A 21,146-nucleotide genomic window follows, 5' to 3' on the forward strand; every position below is an offset into this window, starting at 1 on the left:
GATTGAAAATGAAAATTAAACTAATGTGTAATTCAAATTATTATTTTAGTATGTTATACCTTTAATGTGTTGTAAAGGTGTTTAATGGTAGGATATAAAAGAAAAAGAAGTGAAGTAAAAACTGACTTGAAAAAGTTAAGAAACTATGGTAGCTTTGAGAATTGGATGGCTGCAGTTTCATTCCTTATTTGTTTGGAATTAATGTCATTTGCATTCTTTATTTATTTTTATTTTTTTCTGGAGTTTCATTCTTTATTTGCTTGAAATTAATGTCATTTGCATTCTTTATTTGCTTGGAATTAATGTCATTTGCTGACAAATTTTCTATCATTTTTATTGTATTCTTTATTAGTTAACTTATTTCTAAAACTTCTTATTTCTCTATCTTTATTTTAGAAAGAAATTGTATTTAATACAATTCCTGATTTGTTTTTCATACAATGTTGGACTATTTATTTACAAGCTGTGCTTGTAAGAAAATGGTATATACTGTTTGCACAAAAGGTTTTACTCTTAAGTCATGGTAGACAAGTATTGAAAGTTAAGGATTAAGAGGAAAATTTAAAGCTTCAAAAAAGGGACAAAAAAAAAAAATGGAATTTCATGACTCTGTTGGAAGATCTCTGCCTCCGAATAGGTTTTGCTGTGTGTGTCGGTGTACGTTATGCTTAGCTGTGACTCTTTTCTTCTTTTTCTTTTGATGCAGGTGAGTAGGGTCCATATAAGTAATTATAGTTTCGGAAACTTACAAATTATAGGTATAAATTTGAAATAAAGCGTTATTCTTATTCGTTTCAAAAATCAAAGTATTCTCTTTGTTTTCCTTTGCCAATCACTTAAAATCAGAGTATTCTCTTTGTTTTCCTTTGCCAATCACTTGAACTGATCCGGGAAAAACTATTCGTTCTTTATCAGCACACTCTGAAATGTTCTGTATTCTGTTTCATGTATCATGTTTGTGTTATTACACTGAATATTCTGCTTCATTTATGATGCATGATGTTTGTGTTATTACACTTCTTCTTCTTAATGTAGTTTAGAACAATTAATTATTTCTATTTTTTATGAGATATTTCTAATCTCTTCACATTAAATATTATGAATATATGCTTTTTTATAATAAATAATATTTTTTAAATAATCATTAATAATATAATCAATTTAATATATTGGTAATATTATTTTTAAAATGTAATAAAATAAATTAAAGTAATTCTTTTTGTTGGTATTAGTGGTTATGAAGATAGTGTTTCTGTTCTCTTATTAGAATTGAACATCTTGTGTAGTGTAGTGCAGTGAGAATTGAGTAATAATTGACATCCTATTTATAATGTTTTTTTTTATATTATTATATATTTTTAATTTCACAATATAGAGGAATACAATCAATATATTCTCTAATGTATAACACATTATCTTTTGTTAATTAAAATTTATACAGAGGAATATAAACAATGTCTTCTTTAATACAATTTTAACACATTATCTTTTATATATTACTTTAAAAAAAATTATAATTCAAGCCATTTAAATTTAAAGTAAAGCTCACATAGCTTTTTATTTTAAAAAATAATTAATAAAAATTATTATATATAGACATACATGCACGTACATAAATATTAATACAAAATTAAGATTATTATATATTTATAAATATCTAGCATCATTTTAATTTATACAAATAAACACCATAAAACAACAGTTTTGAAAACTTAGATATATAAAATGTTTTAAAACTACAAAAACTATATTTTATAATTATATTTTTTCCTTTTAAAAATGTTTGTAGTATAAAAGAAAAATAAAATGAATGCCTTAATTAGAAAAAGTAGGACAATATATATTTTAAAATATAATATCAATTATATTAATGTAGGACGCAATTTATTATTCATATATTTTTTAATTTAGAGAAAAATTATCATCCATCAATATATATAGTGTACTTTAAGTTGTACTTGTCCTCTGATTGTTTCTTCTTGCACCTCCATATCTTCTTCTTCCAACTTCATAAATTTTCGAATTTAAAAAAATGTCTTGTAATATTCTGAATTTCGTAGAATTCATTTTTAAATTTATAATTGACTTTCAAATTATATAATCCATAAGTCTTTTTTTACATGCATGATTACTTTCTGGATTACATAATCTGGAAGTCTTATTTAGCTTCTAGATTATGTAATCTGGAAGTATTATTTAGCTTCTAGATTATGTAATCTGTAAGTCTTTTTTCAAATGACTTTCTAGATTACATAATTCAGAAACTATTATGTGAAAGTGACACAAGAAAGATAAAAATGTATTTTCATATTGTGTATGAAGATGACAGAAGAAGATATGGAAGTGCAAGAAGAAACTGTCTCTCTGTCTTTGCTACAATAACAGAAATAAATAAAATTTCAACAAAAATATCAATAGAGAATAAACCTTATTGGGCTAATAGACTTCTATTCGTCGTTTGAACTTTGCTATTCAAACCATCAAACCTCCCTGGTTGCTGTTCAAATTTCTGAGATTGAAGTATATATTATTTATGTAGATGGAAATGTTCCTTACAAAAAAAAATTATTTACTTCATATACAATAGAAGAAAATCATTAAATAGCATTCAAATTTAGAAATCAAAATAATTAGTCCATAATATATTAGTTAAATTAAATATTATTTTAGAGACTAAAAAATTATTAGTATCTAAAGTGATTTCTATTATTAATAAAAATTTATAAAATAATTTAGAAATTGATATCTAAATTAGCTACCAAGATTTTAGCTACTAGTATTTTAGATTCTAAATTAGTATCTAAAAGATTAATAAAGACTAATTTAAAATATAAGTAATTAGTAGATAAATGTTTTTGTAACTAATGGTTGGATATTAATTTAAAAATTAATTTATAATTTTTATTAATAATAAAAATTACTTTAATTACCATTTTATAAATTTTTATTAATAATTAATTACCAATAATTGTTTTAGTTTAAAAAATAAAAAATTAAGAGAGTTGAGTTCACCAGTGTTGTCACCAGGATTCAATTAATTTCTTGGGAGACTTAGGTAGTTGTGTGTCAGGCAGGAATTTACAATTTTATCCTTACAAAAGTTGCACTAGAGGATTTGCAATTTTTATCATTAAAATGGTATGTAGAGTAATAATAATTTGTTGAGTATTGAATGAAGGTAAAACTTGAGGTGTCTAACTCCTTTAAATTTATTATATGTTTTTATTCATGCTTTTATTTATGTGTGTTCTTCCTTAAACAAAATATTATTTCATGTATGATTCCCAATTGTCCCTATATTCATGAATTAGACAAAACATATGAAAGTGTAAAACTTTTTTTTTTTTTTCATTTTTTGGTTGAAAAGATTATTTTAAATGAATGTGTATATATATATATATATTATGTATTACTATATATATATATTACTAAATTGAATTATGTCACTTTGGTGTATTATATATATAGTATTTAATGCTTACTATAATTATATTTAATATAAGAGCACATTATATAGGTTTGATAAATCACTTGACAACTTTAAGGCACTGTTTGTTTTTAGAGATGAACTTTGAGAAAGGATTGACTAGCGGGTGATAACATTATTTGTATCCAGTTATTTGGAGGTGTTGGCACGGATGGAGGAGCGAGTGTCTTTCGTTCTCGAGTCTTCTCTCCTATGAAGATATTGTAGATGATGTCTACGTAAGATTAAAGGAATTTACTCACATACCCTACACAACTACCTCTGAGACGAGACACTGTCAATGATGCATGAGGAAGAGGAAGAAGAAATTACTGAAAAAACACTAAAAATTAAGAAAGAGGAAAAGAAAAATTGATTTACACTCATATGTTATTCAAGAAAGAATCGATTCTCATACACTCAATTGATTTTAATGTTCTTTGTATTATACGGATAATCAATTTTCATATTAAATATTACATAAATTTATCTAACAAAAATATCTAATTATACTATTATTAACAACATATAATTACAAATAATGACAATAATAAAATAAAATTATAATATAACTAAAATATATATAGTTATATAAAATAATAAATGTATATAATAATAATTATTTTCATAAACTATAATATATTTAATAATATTATTTAAATCTAATGCAAAATAATTTTTTATTATATTTTTTAAAATTTTGAATATTTCAATTGTTGTTTTATGTAACAATTTTCAATTTTTAATTTTTCATCCAAAAATACTGAAAATAATGTTTTAATAACAATAAATAAAAATTAATAAATAAATAAGTCATATTTTTTATTTTTAAATTACATATAACAATAATTTATTTATACTTTGATAATATTATTTTTATCACAAGTTTGAATCTTCCTACAATAAATGTTATATAACTTGTATTTTTTTCGAAAGTAATTATTCAATGGTATTAAAAATAATTTACAAAAATTTAATTAATTCAAATCTACACAAATATAGAATAATTCATTATTCAAATATTTTTTAATACTAAGAATAAATTTGTAAACTTATGTTTTACACCTTTAATTTTTTTTTAAAATTTCTTCTCAAGTATTACATTACTTACAAACTTCAATAAATCATATTCACAAATCCATTATAACATCTCTTAATTCAAACAATTTCGCACATTTTTTTTTTTATCAGCAATAAAAAATCAATAAATGAGAATCACTTCAGGAGTGGTCCAACCCTTTTAAATTACATATAACAACACATACAATTTAACTCCTAACTCGACACCCAAAACCGCCGGTCAAAAGACCAACCAAACCAAGCGCTAACTAGCTTTACCGAATCAGTCGTATACAGGCTAAAGGATCCAGAACCCAACAGGGATAGGAAAAATAAACTTTGCGGGACTTTGCAGCAATCCAAAACCACACCTTTACTTGTGCTGAGGCAAAAACTTCTAACACATCTGCCACTCCTCCATTAAAGACGATCGAGTTCCTATGCTTCCAAATTTCACTCACAATTCCAACCCAAATTGTCCCCAAAACATCATTAACCGAAACATCATAAACAACTTCGCAGATAGTCACATATCCTCTCAAATTCTTACACATCCACTCCTTCAAACCTTCATCCCAATCCAAATGCACCAAGTCTAACTCAGTTTTATAAGATTGGTTTATAAAGTGAAATTTACACCTATATTTATAGTATAAAATACCTTTATTTCTAGTTGATGTGAGATTTAAAAAAAAATGAAGTTTGTCCAATTATATGTTTTTTAAGTAATTTTTAGTTATTGTTTTTGCGGGATCGATTTTAAACACTCTGGTAATATCAAAATTAGGTTTGTAATCTTCTCTTTAGTTCCTTTGAAAAGGTTAAAATTGAATTCCTCCGCCACTTCTAGAACGAAGATGACCACCACCCTTAATGGGTGGATTATAATAACTTGAGCAAGAATTAAACCTTTTCTTATTGGCTTAATCTATTAAACTCAGATTCATTTGTGTCAAATTTGCCGGCATTACTTAACGTAATTTTCTTTGAAAATTTTATACAAGAAAAATTAAAATGCCCAAAGTTGCTCTCGTCAAGTTCATCCTGAGCTGTAAACATATATAATTTATTTTTCTTGGACAATAATAGACAAAATTAACGCGTAAATATACAATTGTACTTGCTAATGGCCATAAATATTCTTTTTCCATTTTATAGCTGTTTTTTTCTTTATAGTGGTTGTAGATAAAAACATGCGTGTTACAATTAAAAAAAACGTGTTATGCTTAGAATTGGAACATGCAAAAAATATACATACATTTGGATAGGAAAGTGAAGAAACAAAAGGAATGGAAGATAATGATTTAAAGGTCCTATCATAGACAGATGCTAAGGAAATAGAAGACAATGGGAGAGAACAACTATCAGGTTCAACTTTATTTTGCTGGAATTTGCCAATATTTAAATTTTCATAGTATTGATACGTTTTGGATTTTTCACACTTCTCTTTTCCTTTTAAAAACCTCCCATGGATGGTGATTTTTCTTTGAAACATTGTATCCCAGTTTTAAGCTAGTATATATTCTTAGCCGTAATTGCTTCCCTTTTATGTTATTGTCCGTTTTCTTCTAATATGGATGGTTGGAAAATGATAGAAGGTATTACAAAGTGGACTTTAAGCTTAACTCAACTCCATAAAACCGGCTCATAGGTTGAGGTTTGCGCCCACTTAGTCCGATAGCGGGTGGCACGATAGGCCCAACACAAACACTCGCTAGGATAGGCTCGAAATGACTCTGATACCATATTACGAAAGTGAACTTTAAGCCTAACTCAACCCCATAAAACCGGCTCATAGGGTTGAGGTTTGCACCCACTTATATACAATGAAAGACTCTAATATCTAGTCGATGTGAGATCTCCAACAGAAGGAAAACTTATCTTAGATAAAAATAAAGAATTTTTTTTTACGATTTAATATCTTCGAATTTTGGGATTAGAAGTGTTCTTTTCATCTTTTATATTCATTATGCTTGTTTTTCTTTTTCAAATTGGTGTCTTGAACCTTTGGTGTGTCTATACTCGTTTTAGTTGGGATTAGATTGTGTGCTTTTTAGACTTGGAACTTTTAAAGTAGTTTGGTTGGTTTTACAGTAGTTTGGTCGGTTCTGTATTTGATGGTTGTTTTGATATGTTGTATAGGAGTTGGATCACTCGTGAAGTGATCCAATTTTATTTATTCATTATTGCTAATAAAAGAAATAAATGAAGTGAGTGTTCTATCTAAGAGTATATAATATATTTGATAAAAAAACTTACCTTATTATTGTGTAACAATATTTATTTATAGTGTTTAGTAGTGAGTTATCTCGTTCATGAACCGACACATATCTTTAATAAAATAATATTAGTTGATTTATTCCATAATTATGAGATTTGTAGGGATGCTATCCGGATTTTCATGATTGTCCCTCAATTTATCATATTTCCTTTATTTGCTATTTATATGTAGCTAGTTCATCTAGTTGGTTTCCGGTTTCCGATGATGAATGACGTGACTCATTTAATTTTGACCCGTACACTTTTAAAATTATTAATTTATATATAATTTAAATAAGAAATCATAAATATATAATTGGAATTTTAAAAGTAATTTTGTGACACATTTTTTTCTTCCAATATAATAACTATTAATGTCTGTATGGTTACTTTACTGTTTCTTATTTTTTGAAACAGTTCCAATATATATATACTGATTTTTTTTGAAACATAAGTTTTCATACTTAATTATGCCAAACGCAGTGCATTAAATCTAGTTAGTAACAATGTATAATCAATTGAACGTAGATACAAATCTTAGTCTGCTTGTTTTCTTCTTTCTTCTCTTCTCAGTGAACTGCACAAAGAACAGATAGTTTCGGAGATGAAAGAACTTGTGATCGTAAATTTACACTGATTAAGCTATAGTGTGTAAACAAAATGGGGGGAACCATATTCATCTGAAAGCGATTCCAGTTATGAATATTTTTCAAAAGCCCTCAATATTGTACGTAAAATATTTGAAATATGAATCGGTGTTTGAAAAACAGACAAAATATTTCAAACAATTTTCAGAAGGAACTTGCGTCCATCCGCCATGTGCAGCAACGGAAAGCGAAAAACTGTTGTTCTTAGCTTAATCTAGCGTATAGAAATAGAAAAGCATAGTTGGCAAGTTGCGTACGACTATGACTGTTAGTTTGGGTTGGAAAAATGGGATTCAAAAAAACACAAACACCTTAGTTTGGTCATTAACTCATTTATACCAACAAGACAGTTTCATGGGACACCATAGGTTAACAAACATATATACTTCAGATGCATGTTTCGCTGTTTTCAAATTTCCACTAGCTTTCATCATTTCCAATCCCAAATCCCTATAAGTGTGCCGTGTGCAGATTCTTTTTCTTCTCAGCTTCTTACTTCAATAATTTCCTTCTTTGGCATTTCATGACCCAGGCCATTAATGATTATGATGACACTACAGTTCTTTTCACATGTTTAACTAGTTTTCATCTCCTTTGTACGTGAATTTTACGACAAGCTTCAATCCTAACAACTAACCATTGACAAGGTCAACATGCAGTGTTATGCATGAAAATGAAAATCCAAGCTAGCGTTTCATGCAGAATGTACATCATGGATATGTTGCAATCTGGTTTGTTTTCTTTTATGCCAATTACGTAATTAATTTGATATATTCTTTATTTCTGACTGTTAAAAAACACCTGTTTAAAGGATACAAGTTTACTTGAAAGAGAACAAATTGGATTTGACTGAGATGAAGATTAAGAAAAGATGACAGAACTTATATCTGATACATGTGGAGATCATCACATGCAATTAATCTGCGTTATTAGACTACTAGTTTGGCAAATATTCCGAATACTATAAGTAATTTTCTTTCTTCAAATTAGCATCATGAGACTTTTTAGTTCGAAATATTATTTAAAATAATAAATAATAATAATCGACATAAGAATATATACTGTTCAAAGTGCGGCTGGTCAATTTTTGTTGCCCATAACCCAACATAAGATTTCAACCATATTAGAGAAGGTAAATGCTTGTTTTATTCCAAGTTTGATTCTACTGGCTATGTATGACTTAGTATCACTCGAAAACATTGTTTTATTATCGTTAAATCTACGTGCTAATTATTTTAAAAAATATTGTCAATTTTTATGTTATATATATTTGACTTTCTATTTCAACCTGAATATATCCTAATTGTTTTATTTTCATAGGTATTTTCATTCGGAGATAATTGTTTTGGGGTGAAAGACAATCTTTATAATATATGATTTTTAATACTCATAATTATATATATATATATATACTTAAATTTTAAAGTATTATAATTATTTCCATTTTTTCCAGTCAATAATATTTCCTTTTTTTCATTCCAACTTTATTTAGCTTTAATTTTTAATGTTATTTTCTATCATTCTTCTCTCGTTTCAAATTTCAACCACCTCTTTCTTTAAATTGAATATTTTCTGAAAATATAAATATATTATACCTTTACCCGTTTATTTGAATTATAACGCATATTTATTTGCAGTTTAATTTTTTTTTTTACTTTTAAAATTTTTACTCAAATTAAAAAGTACCTATGAGGCAATGCAAATTGATAATTGCTTGTTACTTATCAAGAAAAACTATTCTAATTAACATCCATAATGTGAAAACACACACTTGATTTTAATTCATGAACTATTCTATTTCAATAAAGTTAAACTTAAACCATATTCTCAATTGTTACATTAATTTAGTTGTAAAAAAAAATATTACATGCATGCACTTATACAAAAGAGAATAAGATAAAATTATTTTAGTTAAGATATATTTTTGTTGTTGTTATAATTAACCTAGATAAATATAAACTTGACCTGACGCAAACTCACATCACTTAACTTAAGAGATTAGAGTTCGATTTTAAAGGAAGATTATCGTTCTCGTGAACTGACAACGTTTTAAATAGGAGATCACATTAACTAATAAAAAAAGACATAGTAGAAGAGTTTTTAACTCTAATATTTCATGTCATTCCATTTCAAAAGATATTGATATATAGCACACCTTAATTGCATGTACACTTATGAAATATTGTTTACCAAATTGAATCTTGTCGTTGTACAATAATATTGAGTTCTTCTTGTTCCTGGTTCTGACTAGTCTGAATATATTCATTGTTATTAATATTTTTTCCATTTGTGTGTTTAGCTGCACCACTTTTTCAGTGTCACTTATCTGTTTCTGTAATATTTCCTCTTCCGTTTTTGTGTTTTGGCATGTTCAAAAATTTGTTTTTTCCACTTGTTGTCGTTTGTTGGATCTCTAACCCCTCCGATGTGATCACCGTTTTTTGCCTCCTTTTCACCTTCTGGTTTCCAGATCGGGCCTCTATTGTGTTTGTGTTAAACCTTCTCCCTGTAAAGGCTCCGTTCTAACCACTACTTCTCATCTTCCTTTATCTGAAATTCCATTCATCCTCAATTAAGCAGTTCCATCGATGAGACTAACAAGTATCACGTGGTTGAAATTTGGTAAATACTTTATAAACATATAAGTGAATTATTAGATTTTATTTTTATAACAAAATATCTGATGTTCAATGACAAAAGATAATAAACGAATCTATGATATTTTGGTAGAAAGATAACTAATTAAATATTTTTCTCTAAAAATAGACAAGAAAAAAGGAATAATAATAAATAGTTAAAATCATGTAACCTATTTCACTTACTTACTAAGTTTTTTTTTTCTTTCATGAAATTTTCTTTTCAGTTAGGGATAGATCAGAAAGCGAATAAACGAAAACAAGAGAATTCATTCTCTACAAATTTCAGCTCTCTAATTTAAGCATTATAAAATGGCTATTATAGCTTGAATGCAGAACGTGGCAAGATCGTGACATGGAGCTGGTTTGGCGTTTAGAATTGATCAGCATAAAAAGTAGGAAATACATGAACGCAAAATCAACTCAATCAGAAACAAAAAAATTGAGTATTGTATAGTATTACCACAAAAAATAGAAAGAAAAACCAGGAGTAACTTTGATGATCTTTTTGGTTATTTCCCTTCTTCAAAAGCTAAAAACTAAACCAAATGTGTGAATCGAAACAATTTAAAAAAAGGTATTATACATTTAAATTTAATTCATATATCCTGTCCTTGATTTTGCTTTTCGAACAAAAAAGAATCGAATGTCTAGAAGAATAATCTTTGTGTGTATCATGAATCTTCAATATAATAAACCACTGCTGCCTGCAGAGAGTGTGGTGGTGATGAGTTGTGAGTGATTACCAATCAAACAACTGAATCAGAGGGTTGTTTGGTGGCACATGATCCCAAAATACCTTTCTCCTCTTTCTCTTGTTCTTCCTCGTCCACTAGTTTTTTCTCCTCGTTAGAATCACATGAAGTGAGTTCTTTAGCTCTCAAAGCTTGACCCTCCCAATTGGTCCGCGCCAAAACGAACATCATTGTGATCATACAAGACCCTTGCGCCGCCAACATCCCCAGCCACAATCCTTTGAAGTCAAACCCAGCAAAGAATCCCAACCACACCGCAACGGGCATGCCCACAAGGTAGAAGCAACCCAAGTTTATGTTCGCCCCCAATTTCGGCCGAGCCGTCCCCCTCAAAACGCCGCAAACCGTCGTTTGGGGACAGTTCCCGAGCTCGCAAAGCCCGATGATAGGCAACACCATCGACGTCAAAGCAAGGATTTCTCCATCCCCTGTGAACATCGTCGCCCAAACCTTTCTCACCGAAATCGCGAACACCAAAGCAGAGAAACCCAACACGAAACTGAAACAGAGTCCCACAATCGCCGCAATTTTCGCCCTCCCAGGATTCCCCGCACCCAACTCGTTTCCAACACGCGTTGACACTCCAAAACTTAAAGACGACGGAAAAATGTATATCAAAGCCGTGGTTTGAATCAAAACCCCCATGGAGGCAACGCTTGCATGAGGGTTCACTAACAACCCGCACAGTAAAATCATTATCTCGTACCACCACCATTCCAGACAAACAGAAACGCAACTCGGAATCGCGAGATTCAAGAGCCTTTTCCACCCCTTGAAGCACGACCAGGAAATACCCGGCCACGTTTTCTTATGCGTGCCTGATACCACAACGTAAATAACCAACGACAAGACGAGGTTGAAGTTTGTGATAACAGCGCTTATCGCGATGCCTCGGATTCCGAGATTGAGGACGGAGACAAAGAGGTAGTTGATGGGCACGTGGAGGATAATGGAGAGAGCGGCGATGCACGTGAGAGGAAGAGTTATTGATTGGCTTCGAAGATAGATTCTTAGAGGGTGCAGCAGCGATTGTAATATAAGATCTGGGAGAGTGTAATATATATAGAATTGTGCCTCATTGGCTATGTCTTCTTCTTGGCCACACAGGAGTAATAGTTTCTTGATGTTGAGCCAGAAGAATGAGATGAAAAGCGAAGTTAGGAGAAGAAGGAGCACGGTTCTCTGCATGGTGAGGCCGAGAAGTTTGAACCTTTTGGCTCCGAAGGCCTGCCCGCAGATGGGTTCCATTCCCATGGCGAGGCCAGAGAGAACAGAGTAGCCAGTGATGTTGGCGAATCCGATGGCCAAGGAGCCACCTGCGAGAGCGAGTTCTCCGAGGTGGCCGAGGAAGAGCATGGAGATCATGGAGCGGGAATAGAGTAATAGGCCAGTTAGGATCATAGAGAAGGATATACTGGAAATGCACTTGGCTTCGGTGAGGGCCAGAGACAAATGGGTTTTGTGGGGATTTTGTGTTTGGTGATGATGGTGTTGACATGTTGGGGATTTGGGGATCAAAGTGGTGAACATGTTGGTCTCATCCTGTAACGGGGAATTCGATACGTTTGGGTGGCCCTCATTCCTTTCACAGAAAGTAGAGGGCATCGTTTCTTTGACAGTTTCTCACAAGAGACAAAGCAAAGAAAGAGAGAGTAGTTAGAATTTAGAATAGAGCCTGTGTTCGTGGAGAACTTTTGCACTTTGCAAGAGTGTAAGCAAATGGTTTTATAAGCGAGGGTTTCAGCTACGAATTTGGAATGTTCCATCAAAATCAGGAGTATTACACACGGCCACAAGTAGGGTCGACAAAGCACTTATGCAAGTGCTACAGTATACATTTACCAACTCAAACTCTTTGAAATATTTCAAGCCTCCTTTTATGACCAACCAATACCGTATATCATATATGAGAGAGTAGAGATCACTATTTGGCCTGCTGCAAACACAATGCGGCGCCAAAGAGCACTGAACTCGCACGAAATGTAAAATAAAACAGTACCAACGACTAAAATTATTATTTTTTTGTTCTTTTTTCTTATGTTATTAATTAACTGTTGCATTAAATTCATGAAGATTACCGAGCTAGATAGCAGGAGAATGTTTTGTGACAGGGGTTAATTGTTTTATTTTTGTAGACTCTTGCTGAATAAATGGTAGCTACACTTAGTTTTTAATTAAACTTTTGTGTTTTAGAAAAGGATACTGATGTGAACAAATGGCATGTCGGCATTTAATAGTAGGGATTGAATTTAAACCTACCTGTGCTAAATCCCAGCCGTATAACTTGGAAGTGTAATAATGGATTCTGGTATTTTTGGCTTTATTCCGTTAATGGAAATGGAGTGACCTATGCATTTAGTTCTTCGTCTGTGCTTATACTGAGTCCATATTGGGTTTCACACGGAAGAAGGATTTGACACCCACAAAACAAGTTTAATAATTACACATTCTAAATTCATAAATGTTATTTTTATTATATGATTTTTTAGACAATTATCATAGAATCTTTTGATTTTATTATACATATCAGTTTCATATTGGATGACATTTTTTTAACCTTTAATATATAGTCTAACTTCTATTGCAAACATTTATATTCATAGTAGGAGAAGTCCATTACTCTTGTTGGAAATTGTGGTGTTATGTAACTCGATTATGGTATACTCATTACATATCGATCATGGAGCTATAGTTATTTAAGTATGTAAAATTTAGTTTCATTAACATTTGCATGAGATTAGGAGATTGTGATATTATAAGTCAATTCCGATTGTAAATATCGATCATGGAATGAAGCACATTAATATAATTTTTACTTAATCAGTGATCTTAGAAATTAGTTTAAATGAAGGAATAATATTTAACATTAAAGAAAATGTATAATTGAAGAAGATAAATAATAATTGATTTAAAAATTATTGTATTTCTGATAAACTTAATGTAATTGAAATCTTTTCTTTTTGCTAGAACAGAAATAAAATACAAAAATTATGTCCTGCCAAATAATATCATATTGGAAGTAAATTCTGATGTGCATAAGGTATAATGCAATATCTGGTTTGCAACCCAGAGTTTACATAGCGATATGTTTGAACCATGCACTCAAGACCAAGCACGTTGAAACTTCATAAACAATGTCCACAAGATTTTAAAAGAAACAAATAGACAAAATATGTTGTCTCCCAACCTCATTGTTTTACTAGGTATACTACATACGAGATGCATTTCTCTTACTATTATAACTTTCATTTTTAAGAAAAATAATCAATATAATTGAATAAACTCTATTGAATATCAAGCATCTGTATTTCAGTTAAGAGATTAAGTTAAGTTCAAATAAATTATAATTGAAAAAATATATTATAGTTTTTAAGTAAATCAGAATTTCAAGTGAATTTTTATTTTTAACTGAATCTTAAAAAAAATGTTTGCATAAAATTCAATGAAAATTAAAAGTAATTTATAACCGAAATCGAAAAACACCTTAAATCTTACAATAAAAAATCAATTTAAACATCATAAGAAATATACAAATTGTAAAAAATTATGCAAAACAATAAAAGATAATAGCTGTCATAAAATAATTTCAACTTTATGAATTAAAACAATACATTAATTGTCATTAGTCCAACAAAAGTTACTTTGTATATGTTCAAAAGTTATCTCCTTCATTTATGCTTATCATAATATAGGCTTTTGTAGCCTCGTTTTTTTTATGATGATGTTTGTTATCTTTTATTATATCAAGTTATTCATGATTGATAAATATAATATAGAGCGCAATTGTTGAATCTTAACGTAATTGACTTTAATTGTATAAGATAATAATTTATTTATTGGGTTGGAGTAGATAATATAAGTCTGGTGCTTAGAATCCAACAGTAAAATGTGGTGATTATGTAATTAATATAAGAGGAAGATGAAAGAGTCTCAATCATGTAAATCAGGTAAGTGATAGCAATATATCATTAATTTCTTTTTCCCTCTCTTTTCTTCTTTCTGAAATGCTATTGTGTTTGTTTTCATGAGGAGGATGGAGAGAGAGGACGGATATTTCTTGTGTTTGTTTTAGTAATTTTGCGATTTGGAGAGTGGATGAAAGGTGATGAAAATGTTTTTTCAATCTTTACATAAGAAGACATTTTATCCAAATACTCTTTGTGCATGTATTTTATTATAATATATAATATACAAATAACAACATATAATTATAAATAATGAAATAAAATTATAATATAAAAAATATATATAATAATAAATATAATTTTTAATAAATTTATTTTAATTTAACACAAAAATATTTTTTATTATATTTTTTTAAATTTTTTTATTGAAAAATACAAGTAATTATGGATATTATATATTAGAAAAATTTAATTAATTCAAACCTACACAAAAGAATATACCATAATTCATTATTCAAATACTTTTTAATAACAAGGATAAATTTGTAAACTTACATTTTACCTATTTAAAATAATTTCTAAATTCCCTCCCAACTATCACATATCATTCACAAATTTCAAGAAATCATCCTCACAAATCCACTCTATCATCCATCAATCAAAACAACCTGAATACATTCACACATCCTCTTTAATCCTCACAAATCTACTCTCTCCCCTCCCCACTGACCCCCTCCTCAATCCAAACATAGAATGAGATATATAAAACTAACAGGTATCCCCTCCTTAATTCAAATACAACATAAATGAATTATATAAAACTATCATAGTATCAAAGAGCTTTGGGTCATCTCTTTTGTTTCTCTATCCTGATCATTACTCTTTTACCATGACAAACCAAACCCTATATCACCTCACTAATCCCTCCAATCCATACTATCTCAGCACCACTGATAAATATAATATAGAGTCCAATTGTTGGATCTTACCTCTTATAATAAAAAAATTGACTCACTGATAAATATAATATAGAGTCCAATTGTTGGATCTTACCTCTTATAATAAAAAAATTGACTCATTATATTTAACCTTCTGAATTTAATTATTTTTAGTATCTAAAATTGATTTTTATTTAATGATTTTTTTTATAGTGTAAAAAGTTTGTTCATATTAATAACTTGATAAAAAGTTTGTTCATGAAAAACAATATTTCCAAAACAAAAATATCTTAGAAATATACATATTCTAGCTCTAACATGAAGTTTGTTACAATTATTTTCAAAGGTTGAAGCAAAACACAAACATTAAAAAATTCTTAAATTAGAAAATTCTAATAAGAAATGTAATTATGTAGAATAAAAAAAGGCTCTTACTATTATTAATGACAGGTGAGGGAAGCCTATTTATAAGATAGATGGAGTGAGCTAAGAAGTAACACCGAAAAACTTTTAGGAGTTCAGATAGACATCTAGTTACATTTAGGAGATGCTCATGATTTCTTTCAACAGTAAAATTTTGTTGAGAAGTTTCTACACTTGATTGATGTGTGATGCACAATACCATGCTTATCATAGAAGTATTTCTAGCCCCAGATATCAATATGAACCAAATAAAAAATATTACGAGTTACTAAGAGGAAAAACTAATCTATGCTGCTATGGCAAATGATAGGGACCGTATATATGTTAGTTTTTATCATATCGTATGCCATCTGGAAAATTTTCTGCAGTGGACAAAGTCAATGAGAAAACCAAAGATACTGGAGAATTTTCTGGTTTTGGTGGGTAGGATTGTCAAAACTATGCTGGTTTTATGTTTGACCCATTAAAACTGTTGCAGATTCTAAGTATGGGGTCTCTGCATACTCCTAAATGATTTTATGCACTTTTTGGTTTCCTAAATATAATGCAATGCAAGTTGGGATTCGACTGTTTTGTGATAATGTATAATTAGACCCTAAATGTCTCATTTCAATTTAATTTATTTATTTAAGATAAAAAAATTATTACTTTTTGCTAACACAATCCAGCAACTTGTTTGGATTAATGGATGTCCAAGACTACAGTGTTAGACATCACGACATTCAATGTATTTGATTTACGAGTAAAAAAAGTGATTCTTACATAAAATCATTTCATTATTGTTTTTATAAATTTTAAAATAATAAAAGTTGGTTTATGTTTATTAGTAAGGAAAATGTATTTAATAAATAATTGTTTGAAAAATAATAATATATTTTTATTTTATTTTTATAATACTCTAATAAATATAGAATAAAATTTTATTTTTTTAAAATAATACTTTAATGAAAAAAAAACTTAAACAAAAACATGCGTAAACTCCTTCTTCATTGTTCGCTGGTAGTCCTTAGTGATAAAATACCATTTTGATTTTTTTTGAATTATAGTAATATTTATTTTTTTATAAAAAATAATTTATTTTCAAAAATATATATTAAAAAGTTTGGTGTCTATTCAATCTCAAAAAAACCAACTTAAAAAACAACGTTTCCGATTCACTTATATATCATAAAATATTTTAATATTTAATAATTTGAAATATCTAACAAAAAGTTTAATTAAGGATGATACTAATAAAAAATAAAATTTGAAAAATATTATTTTACTAAAATTTAATATTTTTTTCGTTCAATGTGTGTATCCCGATATCATAACATTTGATATATGTTTAAGTCAACTTATTTTATTTATAAAGCATATGGGGAAAATATTTTACTTAGAACAGAAAAGAATAAGTAAATCAAAAATACTTATACGATGATCTTAAAAATATAATAAAGATATTATTATTAAATTTTACTAATGAATGTCTCAATTGTTTTTTTACTTCCGTCCACATCTATTGATGTAATTTAATATTTTTTTAAAATTTATTTTGATAAGTTAAATAATTTTTTACAATATAAATTTTTTTTTTTTGTTAATATAGGTCATATTCCAAATTTAGATATTTGGAAAATATTTGTAAAATTGTAGGTTAGAGCAGTGAATGTTGTTTCTTTGTTGATTCTGTGTTTCGAATTAACATTGTGCAAGTACTGAGTTATTCGAGTGCTTGATTTTGTTATTTGTGGATATTTGGATTTAGATTAATGATGTAAGGATTCTTAGAATTAACGTGTGTTAAAAAATATTCACTATTTAAATAGTTATGTTAATCTCAATCGATTTAAATGATATTTTAAAAATAATTTATATTAAAAAAAATATTATTATCAATTAAAAACAATGAGAACATTTCACATTGATGGACGTAAAAGCCGTTTTAAAAAAATAACTTTATAAATCGGTGAGTATCTTATCTTTGATAACGTTACTTCTAAAATTGATTTAAAAACTAAAGTACTAATAATTTTTATCTCTTTTTATATAAGTTTATACAGAAAACGTATTCTTTTAATCCATTTTACTAATAAGTTAACGAACTTTTAACTTACATATGTTACTAATTCTTCTTGTCATATACGATTTATCTTTTGTTCTCTATTTTTTTTATAGTTTATTTAAATATAAAATTTGGATATTTTAGTTATTTCAATTGGTAAATTTTTATTAACGTTAGTAACAAAGCGTGAGGTTAACTATTAGAGTTCACACAATTGCCTGAGTTTTAGCTATCGTGATGGATCATTGAGAACCTTTCTCCTTCACTCAATTGAAGGTTTAATTTTGAATTTTTTTTAAAATTTCATCTGTTTGTTTTTCTTTTTCAGATTGGTGTTTTGAACCTTTGGTTTGCCTAAACTCGATTCAACTTTGATTTTAGCTTATTGGTTGTTGGATTTGATGCTTCTTGTTTTAAAGTAGTTTGAATGGCTTTTGAGTAGTTTGACTAATATTTTGTTGATTGACTATTTTTGTAAGTTGTATAAAGGTTAAATCATCACTTAAGTTATTTATATTTATTTATTCATTATTACTTATAAAAAAAACACAATGGTCCAAGCATATACAATATATTATCTTTAAATTTTATGTTTACTTATTTGTTATAAATATAAATAAGCTTTATAAAAAAATTAAACATGATATTAAAACTTAGAGTGTTGATATATTAACAAATCATGTATCATATTATAAAAAAAAATGAAATACTCTCTTACTTCAACAAAACAATTTTAAAATTATATTAAAATCACAGTTATAATATGATTGTTTCAATATTCATTTACTAAATTAATATTTTCTTAAAAATTAATATAAAGGAAAATCCACACAACATCTTTAATTATGAAGTTAGTTAGCCGTTAGTATTTTGTGGCGGTATGTCGATTTAACGATTATAAGTGGAATTTTGTTATATTAAGTTTGGCGTCAAATATTAGTCTCTAACCTATTCTTAAAGTAGTGTGAAATATTCTAAACACGTTCATTCTAACATATTCTACGCTAATGTTATCAGTAGAAATTATAACTAGAGGTATAAAAGTTTGTACTCTTAATTTTTTTTTTCATATTTCCTTAATTTTTAATAAATTTGAGTTAATATTAAAGAATTTATGAAAATGAATGGATTGAAAAATATAACGCAATTCAAGGAATTAAATTCATCAAATTTATGTTATATTATTGTTCAATTTTTTCAAGTGGAACTTTTATATTCTATTCACATATGATTCACGAACCTTATCTCCACTCATATAGTTCTGTTCACATTTAAATTATCAACATTTTAGTTATATCGTTTTTCATATTCTAAATATATATGTGTTGACTTGATTAGTACCCTTTAGTGGTATGTGGTCACCATGTATAGCTACTTTGATGTTGTTTGTGAGAAAAAGTATTTAAGTTAAACCAATCACAAAATTAATTAAAGGAAGTTGAGGTGATCCTCTAATTAAAGGAACTCTTTTACTAGGTCATTTTTTTTCCTGCATATATTTATATATTTTATCTGGAAGCAATAGAAAACATGTCCCCGTGCACTACAATCTAATGTACTCTAGAAAACTATGACCCTTCTTAAGGAATAGATAAATGTATAGAATTTGTAGGAAACCTTTCCACATTTTTTTTCGTTTGGCTTTCTGAAGGTCTACTTGAAAATGGGAAATGAAAATGTTGAATAATAGGAAAGAAAGGCAGATATAGGTTTTACTCCACAATAGTATACTCCTCCACTGCCGTTCGATTGGTATATAATTTTCAAGAAAATGTAACGCGCTATGATCGGTTTTGTCAAACTTCTGTTAAAAGAAATGAAGAACAAAAAATCTTGTTGGACATATTAATGATCATTCGACTTCTGTAATTTTGTTATCATATCAATTGTTAAATGAAGTCGATTGCTTTTTGTAACTTTTTTTTTGTCGGTAATAAATTGCAGTGGGTGAGACTCAAACTCTAGTCTCTTTTGTGTCCAAAGATGTTTGTAGCTCAACTTTTAAGGGACATTTGAATAATGTTTTTGCGTTTTTAACATGTTTGTATTAATTTTCTTATTCAATTAAATGTGTTTTATCTTAATCAACATGGATCTTCAACACATCCCTTACGTCAAGATTTTACAATTTGTGCATATGACTATATATTTATAAGTGATTTGATAGTGATATCTAATAAACTCTCACTATGTACCATATTAAGAAATGCACTTAAACTTAACTCAACCTTAACAAAAACTGCTTAGATAAGATTTATACCACTTATATATTATATGAAATGTCATTTTTTAACATGAGATCTTCAATTCGTAAAAAAATAAGTTTAAAATGTTTGTCATGTTATTTTGTCCAATATTTATTTATTTTTCCAATGCTAAATAATTATTTTTGAGAGGTTGTAACCATTTTAATATGAACACTTTCACATAATATTGCTCACCAGGGAAATATAGCCCTATATCTACTATTATATATGGTAAGTAGTTTCAATACTAAGGAACGTGTGCATCTAGAAAATACCCTTTTAAGTTATTTGTTTGAGTTGAAAACATACAAACCATGAGTTCTCATAAAATTTTCAAATGTTCACATTATTAAGTTTAGCCTGACTAAAGCTTATTATTTATCAAATAAGTTAAAGATTTATTCAATCAAAAGATTAAACTAGTCAATAATATAAAAACTGGGCTTTTTTAATCATTAAAACTAGAATTGACCAGATTTATCTAACTAAATAATAGTTAGTATTGAATTTTAAGTTATTTATATTGTTGTTTTATTGTATATTTTTATTTTTATTCCTAAGACTTAATCTTAACATTATTACATGTTAACATATTTAAAGTTTTATATTATCCTATGCATCACAACTTTTCTTTATAAATGCAAACTTTATGAAGCTTATATAAACCTATCATTAAGCACATTATCTTTTGGTGTATTCAAGAAAACTCGCATACCAATCTTAGAAAAAATCGACTAACTATTGATTGACTCTTATGTAATATAGCAT

General features: G+C 28.1%; 1 protein-coding gene across 1 annotated transcript; it reads right to left on the reverse strand.

Annotated features, from left to right (window-relative positions):
- Nucleotides 1-10,393: 10,393 nt before the first annotated feature.
- Nucleotides 10,394-12,514, reverse strand: LOC137807984 (protein DETOXIFICATION 49). Its single transcript, XM_068608869.2, has one exon. It carries the CDS (start codon nucleotides 12,425-12,427, stop codon nucleotides 10,817-10,819), a length of 1,611 nt encoding a protein of 536 aa, XP_068464970.2. The 5' UTR covers nucleotides 12,428-12,514; the 3' UTR covers nucleotides 10,394-10,816.
- Between the last annotated feature and the right edge of the window lie 8,632 nt (nucleotides 12,515-21,146).

This window comes from Phaseolus vulgaris, chromosome 3 (assembly GCF_051622355.1).
Source record: "Phaseolus vulgaris cultivar YP4 chromosome 3, ASM5162235v1, whole genome shotgun sequence".
Taxonomy (NCBI): Eukaryota; Viridiplantae; Streptophyta; class Magnoliopsida; order Fabales; family Fabaceae; genus Phaseolus; species Phaseolus vulgaris.

Bases quoted from the DNA above. Each gene is read 5' to 3' on its own strand.
- LOC137807984 (XM_068608869.2), bottom strand. From the start codon at position 12,427: ATGCCCTCTACTTTCTGTGAAAGGAATGAGGGCCACCCAAACGTATCG.